Source organism: Psittacula echo (genome assembly GCF_963264785.1).
Source record: "Psittacula echo genome assembly, chromosome: 4".
NCBI lineage: Eukaryota > Metazoa > Chordata > Aves > Psittaciformes > Psittacidae > Psittacula > Psittacula echo.
Genome location: NC_137738.1, coordinates 47,814,541 through 47,826,240, shown reverse-complemented (window position 1 = coordinate 47,826,240; position 11,700 = coordinate 47,814,541). Strand labels below are relative to the sequence as shown.

The following is an 11,700-nucleotide window of genomic DNA, read 5'->3' as shown; positions in this document are numbered from 1 at the left end:
GACATTCAATTCTCCATCAGACAATCGGGTCCAGCCGGCAGATTTAGTTCACTAGTCAACAGAGACTTTCAGTTGTCATGTTCCTCTGTGTTCTCATTAGCCCTTGTTTGACTGTGATCCATCTTCTACTGCCTTCTGAATTAAGTGATGCTACAAATACACCGATTGTGTTTTATGATGTCTATTCCTCAAATTATTTTAAAAATACCTTAAATGCAACCTGATGGCTATTAGGAAGCACAGGGAAAATGTGCCATCCATTCTTTCCTATTTTGTCGATTTACGCATTGTTCTCGATGTCTCTGCCATATCATAAAAATGTAATAGGAGCAGTATGTTGCAACCATGCATACAAAACCTAAAAACACCAGAACAATGAAAGCCTTACTATGCTGTTATCACCAGGCAGTTACAAATATCTAATATTTACCCTTTCTTAAACAAGGTTTTATCTGCTTTGTTCCAGTAATGAACTTGTATCACCCTCTAAAAACTGCTCAAATAGACTTTTATAACTCTTGTATTTTAATTCATAACTCAGGAAGCAATTTTGCAGAGGAAAGTTTTTGGTAGGCAATCTGAATCCTTGTGGAAATCTTTTTTTTCCACTGGACTTTAAGTCCTTTAAATACTCAGACGATTTTCAGCAAATACACAAATGTTCATTTTAAAGTTATTTTAAGTCATATGTAGGTTACATTAACATAGAAACAGGAAGCATTATATAAAGTTTAATTTAAAAACTTACTTTTTTACCTGTTACCTCACTCCAAACTGTTTAAAAGTTTTATCTGTTCTTGTAAGTTGAAAATCCCAAATAGCAATGTCTGAAGAATAAAGAATCTAGTAACACTGAAAAGCATTTTTCCTTAAAATGAATGTATCAGCCTTTGCCATCATGCCACGTTTGTAATTTGTTAAGAGATTTGAGACTGAAGGTTCTAATTTTAACACTGAAAGATAGCTCAAGACTTTTTATTTTCTTAAATATCAAATCTTTTCGTTCATATTCTGTCAAATGAATGCAGAAAACTCTCGTACCACAGTGACATGGTATAAAGGAACAGAAGAGTCTACCCAACCATGTGGTAGGGAGAGAAAAATCAGAAAAACAAAAACTATTGCAATTACAAGAAAACATTATGAAAAGTTTATTTTCAACTCCCTGCATTTTCATGTTTGGCTCTTATTTGATTCCTTCTGCTTAATTGTCATTTGGAACTGTGCCTTGGAAGACACTACTGCTGCCTCTCCTCTCAATTTGGAAAGTGTGGCAAAGCAGCTCTATTCAGCTTCAGAGCAGTGAACATAATTGGAGCCCTAGTTCGCAAGCATGAAAGGAGGTGCTGTGCCTTTGATTAGAACTACCATCTCTCTGTGGTGTTTATCTGAAGTGTTATTTCTGTCTTCAGTGTCCACAATGCCAAATTAACATTTTACAATGCTTTCCAATGAGCTCCCAGATCTTGGCTGCTGCTCAGCTCTCCCTGACGTGGAGACTGATGTCATGCTCTGCCCTTATTTTAAATGTGACCCAGGACATTTTAAGAAACGTACAATGTTGAGGATTTTTCTCTTTTATAAGATCTTTAAATCCCACATCACACAGAATGATGAACTGGAACACGTTGGAAAAGCAAAGAGACAAAGGGGCTAGAAGCCTTGCTACAATCAGGCAGTCCCAGCACCACGATAATTTTACACCACCTCTGACTGGGGAAAGGGACATTAATAAGTTTCCAGTGCAAATACGCAAACCTCATTTAGGGGAAGACTCTATAGACAGGCTCTAGGCAAAGCAAAGCTAGGACTATTAGTAAAGAAAAATTACAAGCAGGGCCAAAAGAGTATTTGCTGCTGTGCATTATGCAAAAGAAACAAGCTTACAGATTCTTCTGGCTTTAAAACATGTGCAGGGAAGATACAACAATATATAGCAACTAGTCCTCCACATCTGGGTGCATTTCACACATCAGTGCCCAACATTGTTATTCTCACTTCTTTTTTTAATGGAATCAAGAGCCCTGCCTACTAAGTAAGGGCTTTCTAATTTTATGTTATTTATTGCTTCAGAAGGGCAGGAGGAAGAATTTCCTAGCAGAGTAAAAATAAACTGGACATCATTAGCCAGAAAAAATACCAACAGTAACTGATAGAAAGCATTTTGTTTAATATAAAACATAATTATTTAGCACTGTACATAATTAGTGAAGTCATTAGTTAAAGTTTACAACATAATACTCAAGTAAAAAACCCACAGATTAATGACACAAGTGAATAAGGACTACAAGTAAAACAAACAGTACAGTTGGGTATAAAATATTTCATTCAGACAAAAGGAAGTATATTTGGCAAGACTGCTGCCACAGCAGCCAGGAACTCTGACTAAACTGCAATGCATCTTTATTATGTGCAGAAAACCTCATTTGAAAAATATAACTGCCTGGAATTTGCAACACTTATTTACATTGGTAAGCACGAGCAGTCCCACTGAAGACAGGGTAGTTGCATAGGTAGTTACTCAAAATTTGATTTGGAGCTGCAAAATGCAGTCCAGGGAATATCTGATGTCAGGAAAATACCTTTTAAAAGTTTGTTTTCAGGTACACTGCAATGCCAGCATTCCTTTGGAATTTTACCATTATGAACACTCCTCTATTTTATTTACAATGCATTTTAAAGCACTAATTTAATAACTTATGCAGCGGTTGAGCTTGTTTTGCTCTTTATCACACTTTTTCACTTGATTCTCTGCTCCCAAGGGGTTGATCTACAGTCTACAGAAATGCCCAAGTTAAGGTATAACCAGATATTAAACAGGTTAACATTCTATTGGACAGTTTCAGATTTTACCAGTCCAGTGAGGAGCTAACATTCAAATTCTGCTGATTTCAAGGAAGCCAGAACAAAAGTCTTTGAAAACAGTTTTACATCATTAGTCAGTCTTGACTGGTGCCATTTTGCACATTTGAGTATTTCTTTGTTTCTTGCTAATCCTAGAAGTGAGATCGCAGTTGCAGCTTTCAATGTGTATACTGAAGACCACACCAGTATTTGGAATTAAATTATAACTATACATCATAGCATTCAGGCTCAAAGGCAATATTTGTCTTTCCATTTGTGCTTAAGTTTGAGCCTCTCACTGCCTTTTTCTTCTTCTTCAATTCTACCACATGGGCTGTAGGTTCATTTTCAACACCATTATCTGTAACTGATGATACAGAAGTATCGAGACCCATTAAGTTGTGCTGATTTTCTCTCTCATTCCTCTGTATCCTTTTCTTCTTTTTCTTTGCACCTCTAGAGGAAGGTGGATATAAAAAGAGTAAAAGAAACACAAAGTTAGCCCAAATTTAGAGCTTTTTCCACCCACAGCTGATGTATTAGAGCAATTGTCTGCCTGTTCCCCGAGTACAATGCTGAAACAGCTACAAAAACTACCATTCCACAGCAGAACAAAGACAGAAAAAACATGAAGATGAAATATGAGACCACTCCATAAGCCTACTTTTTATCATAGCGCTGCTTTGAAAAGAACAGCTCGTGATCTTAAAAATCAGCTAGCCTTGATCAACAGTCAACAGATGTAATTAAAACAAATTACCAGTCTCCTCCTCTCATTAAAGCCATTGCACTTTTTTTTCTTTCCTAAGCTTAGACACCAAAATACTTGCAATTAAAGAGATTCCTGGTTTATTTACGCAACAAGGAAAAGACAGGCAGGCAAAGTGGGTATGATTAGTTTTTCCATTTTAATTTATGTGAACTATAACAGATTTACAGAATCAGAAATCACTTCAATGTCTATTTATGCTTATCAGACTTCATACAATGCCAAAAGCATCATTTGAGCTCCTGTATCTTTCCCACTTAGTGCCTTTAACAGGAATGTCCTGTACATGGAAGGAATTAGAGAGGTCTTGCAGATAATGCTAGGGATTATGCAGATGTGACACCACTTCTATCATGAATTCCTACTCTTTTTGAAACCTGTAACCTTATTTAACTGTAAATATGCAATAATACTTTGACTGTAACCTTTCAAGGGCAGGTACCATCTTTGTACAAAATTTGTATTGTGCCTAGCACAAAGTGGTCTTGGTTTGTGACCAGAACTGTTCGGTTGAACGTGGCTGAAATGCGTAAGTGCATGGATGAATCAAAACTTAAATTATAATGAGATGTGTGCAGTCTCTCCCAAAAAAGTGCTACAAGAGCATTACTGTTAGAGACACTGTCCTTATGTAATCCTATTTGATAGATGAAAATGTTTACACATCAGCCTTGCGAATGGACTGATGACTATATGCCGACAGTTTGATTTTTGTTTTTTTTTTTAAGCTAAACTGTGTATTCATGAATACATGCAGTGAAAACTGCCCTCTCCACGTCAGACAAAATACAAGCAGTGGAGAAAAAAAGCCGGAAAACCATAAAAAAGCCTAGAAAGTTCTGTACATGGAAGGAAAATACAACACTGTGTAGGACTGACATGTCTATTTTCCTCTCTCTCAAATTAGTTGTCCCCTGACAAGGTAGAGTATCAAATGCTATCGCATGGCATCTCTTTCTCACTAATGATCAGTTATAAGTGGTTCGGCACCCTGAAAACTTGTGAATGAGCCTCTGCAACACTGCTCTTAGGCCCTGATGGGACAGCAATGACATGAAGCATGACTTCAGACTGGCATCTCCAGGATGTGCCTGCTGCTTATAGCTCAGGAAGAGGGAGCACATTCCTGTGACTCAGGCATGTAGGTGTTTTCTCTTACTTTTTTGGAAATGTAACTGAGGTCGTTTTGGGGCTCTGTTTCTTCAGCGTGACACTTCAGTGTGAAACTCTTCTCAGGATAGCCTTAGTTTCCATTAAAATGGATATTTCACATTTGATATAACTCAGAATTCTTGAATCCCACATTCTCCACTGTGTGGCCTGGACAGGTCACTCAAAATAATTGTTTTCTGAAGTCCTATTAATAGTGTTGAGTCATACCGAATTTCTGATAGTTGCTTCTAACAGACTGTATCAACCATCACAGTAGCTGTGCTTTTAAGGTATTTCTTTCCTTGATATACATTCTATCAGAATGGTTATGCCCAAAATTCAATGCTGGATTCTGTCAATGTGTTGTTATACAGACCATTCCTCATCATATATGTGGACTTTTCACTCACAATTTCTTTTCAAATTTAGATATAGATGAAGATAGAAAGTTAAGATTTAAAGACAAGTTAAAATTAGATATGTATCTACATCTACACCGTATACGCACAGACAATTTATTTAGGGAGGGGACCGCTCTGGAAAAGGATCAGTGAAATAACTTTGCTTAGATGACAGACATCCGTAATGGTAAACACAGGAGGTATTTTCAGATGTATTTTTTGAAGTAAAAATGGTTGCAATAGCTAAATATATTATGGAAGATCTTGTTCAAAATGATCTTATCTGTTTACAGCTTTCACACAATGAATACATACAATTTTTAAAAACTGCAAGTGTCCCAACCAAAGATGCTCGTTCGCATTTTCTTAGTACGTGCTAACCTCTAGAAGGTAAAAAAAGTTTTCAGTTGTAGCAATAAAGCTTAATACATAGCTAAGGACACAGCAATCTCATATCCCTGAATTTTGATTCTCATACACGTTATAGTCCTTGCTTTTTGGTGGGGAAAGAGGGTGTGTATGCATACGTGTGTGTGTGTATATATATAGAAACCGTTATTTCCTTCACATTTCAGGTGTGAAGCATTTTTTGAATGATTATCCTAAAGCTAACTTCTTGCTTTGCTTGCTGAAACAAAATAACCCTTCAAACATTTCTCACAGTTTTCTAACAGCAGTTGTAGAAATAACACTGCAGATTGTATTTCTTGCTTACTGAGTTGCAGGTGAGTCTCTCTCTCTGCCATGCTCTGAGTTAGAATTTAGGTCCTCTGACTTACTGATGACTGGTGACATCTGTAAAAGAGAAGAAAAAAAAAAGCAGGAAGGTAAAAAGATGCCAGACAATGGGGCCAACACACGTACATAGAAAACCCACCAGATTCCGGAATAAGGAGAGAATACACCTCATTTGAAAAAGAATGTCTATCAGCCATAAAATGTTAACTCCTATGTGGTTACAAACAAGGAAACAGTATCCTGCTTTATAAAAAACAAGCTACTTGCAAATAAGTTTTCAGGTATGTGCAGAAACCGTAGGTTACGAATCTGCTATAAGCCACTTTAAAATACACATGATCTGTAAAGAATTAAGTTATTTCTGCTACTATGTGAGTAAAGACAGAATGCTAAAAAGCCACCTTACTGCATAGTTTGAAAAGAGAAACCTGTCTATTTTTTAAGCCCGCAAGTTTCAGTTCAGATCGCTCCAGGTTACTTTATAATTCAAGGCTAAAAAGAAAACCAAAACCCCAACAAAAAAAAACCCAGATCTTGAACAGCTGAAGTAAATGCTTTAATTTCCTATGTAATTAATTAGTGGGTCTGTATGCAACTCTCTCCCTCTCTAAACATACCTCTTTCTAACTCTAACAGTTCTCATACTTACTGCAAGAATTCCCATATGGAAATGTGAGTACCCTTCCTGAGTTTACTGTCTTCAGGGACAGATTATTTTCTCTACTTTCTTCCACACAGTCTGTTGTCAAATATCTGGTAACCAACCACGTAGTTTCGTTTACATGCAGGGCAGAAGCCAACACAACTGATAGGCCTTATGTCTTATTCAAAATTTCCTCTTCTGGAAGCAGGCATACAATGCACATCCAGCCATGAACTTCAGGCCTCCAGAGCACCTCAACAAAGCACCACAAAAGCTGTGGAAAGCAGTGCAGCACACTGTAGGTTCAGACCTAGCTTCACAAAACTATCAGTGAAAATCTGTCTCTACTTGGGATTGACAAGACAGCCATATTCTGTAAGCGTCTGTTTGATACGGCATGTATGAAAGAACAAGTTGTATCCAGGCAGGCACTGTAGGAGTGGGGACTGGTTCCTATAAAGACCTTGGAAAGCTGGAGAAAAAGTCTGGAAGCCTGAAGACAGAGAAGGGAGTGAGAGATTAGATCTAGTACTTTCAAAAAAATTAAGATTTTTTTTTCAGGTAGGAAAGAAGAATGAGCTTGAAACTAACTCAATCCTCAACTTAGCCCACATTTCTGCTTTTTTGAAACTGCTAGTTGAGATTCGGAATCATAGCTAGCCTAAAGCAAAGCCTACTACATTGTTTCTGAATTTCTCAAATAGCCTTAGTGTTAAAAAAGATCAGACCATCCAGTTCTGTCAAGCACAAAGGTACTCATCTGCTTCTAAATAAAATGTTTACTGTTCTGCTGTCAGCCTGAATTGCTCCAGGAAACAGCTGGTTACTGACATTACTGTCTCTAAAACCCCAGTTAAATCCAAACAGTATTAGGACGGGAGTATCATTCAGCAGTTCTGGAGTGCCTAACAACAATACAGCATCTAAAAACATAACCACAAAGTCAACAAGAGCTTTCTGGAAGCAACAGAGAAACAACAAATTACAGTTCCTGACCCTTTAGTCTGCCAGTTGTTCCTTTCATTACATGAGATCTCACAGGCAAAGTGTACCATGGTCCCTCTGTATTTAATGTAAACAGAGAGAAAACAGAGGGTTGCTTCACAGCAGTTTTTTCTATCACTTAAGCATTAGTTTTGGTATTTTAAAATGGAATGAAAATACTTTCCTTTCAGACACTAAATTTAACCATCACAGATTTCAAAGCCCTAATGAACAAAACTTAACATTCCCCTGTCAAGTTCTACTGTCCAATTTAATTTGGTGTGAACTGAGACACAGATGAAAACTGTCTTGGCGCACATAGATGAAGACCATACTGGAACCAGAAACAATATCTCCCAGACCTCAGTTTTAGGCTTTGAACTGTTTAATTACTTTCTCGAACTCTAAATAGAATTAATTAAAAACCTCCTTGCACAGCTCTTGTCCCACCCACATGGTGGTGGTCAGCAGGTCCAGGGGCAAGAAAGTTGAGTCCTGAGCCCATGGCGGGCTATGGGACCAGGGTATAAAAGGAGCCCTGCCAGAGATCTATTTGAGTAAGTTCTCCTCAGAACAGCAGTCCTGCAAACAGGGACTTGCGCCTTGGGTTGGGACATTGTCCAAGGCAACTCCTTGAGGTTCAGAGCCCTCCATTCTTAGGTGAGTGAGTGCACATTTTGGATCGCTAGCCATAAAGAATCAGCAATGTAGTAATGAATCCATGTGACACCCTAAATCTGTAGTTGATGTTGGTGGAGCTTTATTTGAGTTTGAACAGAAATTTCATTTAGCCTCAGCTTATTGGTTCTGTGACAAATGGCGGTACTTGAATGAAATTTGTACTTTTCTGTCTTGGCCCTGATCCCTAATATTATTACTTTAATATTACTATTCTGCTGACTTAGAAGAAACAGGCTCAAGCTCCCATTGACTCGTTGAATTCATATAAGCACACTGCCCACAACCACCACATTCCAATATTAGTCATTAGAATTAGTCTGCTGAAAAAGCATAGATTGCTGGATTAGTTTAGACAAAAATCAGCCTATTAGAATATAATAATGCAGCATTGGCAGGTCTAGGAAGGAAAAAAAAAAAAGTCTACTTCACACACAAAATCCTTGTTAATACAATGATAAATTTGAGACTAAGTCAATGGTAAAAGTAAACACAAAAGAAGGAGCTATAATGCCACAGATATTTAAATACAAGGGAGTGCTGTAAAGGGAATGACTCTTAAGTAATTAATACTTCCTTCAGCATTTATAACCTTGCGGTTCCTTGCCATATAAAATCATGAATTCACTTTACTTGCAGTCAAAACGTTTTTCTGAAAATCCTCTGGAAATGATGTTGAACTAGGTTTTTTACCTTCCTTTCTGAGTAACTATTATAGAATCTCTACATTGTAGTAATACTACAATCAAATTCAGATCTTTCAAAAGAACAATCTATACAATTTTGTTGCCATATTCTAATTCTCCATCCTTTGAAAGATACAGACCACCAGAAGGATAAAACATCAGTTCATATTAACTCTCGAAGCTTAAATTTTATGACGTTTCTCTTGTTTTGTTTATTCATAAAAATAAAAATTGTAATAAAACATACATATTCCTTTTCTTGAAGGCTTGTTTGCTTTAGAGCTTATTTTTTGGTACTTTGCTGTCTCACTATTGCCACATACGAAGCAACCAAGGCAAAACAATTAAAGGCTAAATACACAAAAGCGTATCAGTTCCTGACCCCTGCTGTAGAATCCACAGCAGTAAGTCAAGCACTAAACTCTCCCTGGGCAAACTGTGTAAACAACCAGATGTATCAGAACTCAATTCCAAGTAAAACTTGAAGCAGAGGGCATCTAAAGGAAGTACTAGGAACAAAGTCTCATTCCAAGTCTAGTCTTTGTTGTGGTTTTCTCTAGGCTGTGCAGAGCTGTCTCCAAGACTGATGGTCTGTGGAGGTTCTCTAACAGACTAAATAGTGGATGGACAGAATGGAGCAATCTATTCTGGTGATTCAAGCCATTAAAGTAAATGAGCTTGTTCTATAGCCTACTCTGCACAAGGGAACTCTCCCATAGAAGCTGTTTCTACAGAGCTTGATCTAATTAAAGATTCACTGGATCACAGATGGCAAGAATGGACATGTCTCTGTGTTTTTTTTAGATTAGTCTTTAGGATGTTAAGCTCATTATTAAGTTTGTGTTTTGTTTTCTGTTACACAGTCCATGGATATAAGATTTATAGCAAGGTACTTAATTCCTCAGAACCATATTGATGCCTCCCATCTAAACTGTTCTAACAAGTCAAGTTTGGGAGAAATGCTGTGACACCACACTAGACTCACCATTTTCTTTCCTGCTATTCTGTACCCTTTCACACATTTCCACATTAAATGAACAACTGGCAGGGAGATTTGCTAGTGGAATTACATATATTTATTTTGCTTATTTAAAATTCAATTAACTTATAATTGCCTTTTCTCCCCTCTCCTAATATTTTTAAAGAACAAACCTATCTAAATAAGATTAACCATATTGTAACTCTTATGTCTATCACTACTTAGTATTTAGCAGAACTGTGGCTCGCCATGCAACAGAGACATTAGCATGAATTTTATCTTTCCCATAAAAAACCTGCTGAACCACTGAAGTGTTTAGGACTAAGCTGACTTCTCTATGCACGAACGCTAGAGCCACAGTCAGAGAGGACTTTGCCTTGTCTAGTCTTTGCAACTGCAAAATCCCAGGGGTGTTCAGGGCTAGAAGAGACCAGCAGGAAATCTGGTGGGTGAAAACAGTAGTCATGGCTCAACACAGACAAATATTACATCTCAGAAAACAAATCAATTAGATGACTGAGGGTCAACAAAAGAAAGAGGAGGAAGAGTGGAGACAAGATACTTCAGACTGAAGCACTATGATTTAGAACAGCTGTTTTCAGTCTTGAAGTCTTGGCCTCTGGGAATTTATCTGTGGTTACAGCTTTGCATTAAAATTTGCATAAAAATAGTTCAATCTTGTTCAGAGAGAGGCTATGAGGACCCGATGAGAAAACCGGGGGAAGAGAGAAGTTAGCTTGCTCCTGATAGCTATGTTAATAATATAAATGTCCCTGAATAGTATTTTTGGTTTTGCTTGACCAGTTCAGTAGCTCAGCCTGATTCTTCCTTTCGTTAAACAGAACAGTCACTTACAGCAATGACTATGGGTGTCATTTCATCTTCCCTTTTTTCCTCCAACAGATATTTGCTTATAAACCTGAGACCTTTTCTTTCAATGACTCAAGTAAATACTATAGACACAGGCACAAACATTTCATGAGACAGAATGCATTAGGAACCATAGAGGTGGTTCTAGAGCTGAAAAAGAAAGAGCTACCAGCTTACAAATAAAGTAGTACCATACATGAGTAAGAGACAGTAATTCAGCTTCAACAGTACACACTGCATTTTAAAGGGGAAACAGTATCCAAAACTAATACCTAAAAAGCTAAAATATGTTAACATTGGGTAATGTTTAAGGAAAATCGTCCATTCTTCATAGATGGTATCACAATAACATTTCCTTCAGAGGAATGATTTCTTCGAGAAAAATCAAAGTAATTACTATTTCAAAAGTAGATTTGCTGATGTGTCTATTTTATAATGCCTACTCAAGAGTTTACGTGGAAGACCACAGAGCAGATTTGCACACTGATTCTAGAAAAGCAGTTTGTTTCAGCCCAGATATCAATGCTTTTAGGGAGATCTGTAATCATATTAGCAACAAATGAAGACAAGAATTATAAACTTCACTATAATATATTATAATTCAATTGAATGTCACATTTTTTGGGTCTGCAACCTTTCTGAACCTTGAAATTGAACACATTTCACGATACGTTGAAAATCTTCAGCTCTATTCACTGCAAGAGTTCATTTGTATTAATTTTGTAATGTTTCCCTTATTAGCATTATCACATCTTCCTAGTCCTTCCACTTAAGTGTTCCCCCATAACCTGAAGAATGTGACCATTAAAGAAGAACATAGAAGCAGCACAGACTACAAAATTAAAGTTTTTGATGAAACTAATAGAAAAATTTCTAGCTGGTATTTTTCAAAGTATTTTTTTTTTGAGCAAGTTTTCTATGCTTTTTAAAATATTTAGATCTAATAAATAAATTTG

At 37.0% G+C, this 11,700-nt stretch overlaps 1 protein-coding gene across 1 annotated transcript in view; it reads right to left on the bottom strand.

Annotated features, from left to right (window-relative positions):
- Nucleotides 1-2,302: 2,302 nt before the first annotated feature.
- Nucleotides 2,303-11,700, bottom strand: part of AHI1 (Abelson helper integration site 1) — a 90,883-nt gene continuing 81,485 nt past the window's right edge. The window contains exons 24-25 of the mRNA XM_080616319.1: nucleotides 5,882-5,961; nucleotides 2,303-3,300 (exon numbers count right to left, since the gene is read on the bottom strand). Coding sequence (XP_080472445.1) covers nucleotides 3,072-3,300; nucleotides 5,882-5,961 — 309 coding nt within the window. The 3' untranslated portion in view covers nucleotides 2,303-3,071. The remainder of the gene's footprint in view (nucleotides 3,301-5,881; nucleotides 5,962-11,700) is intronic.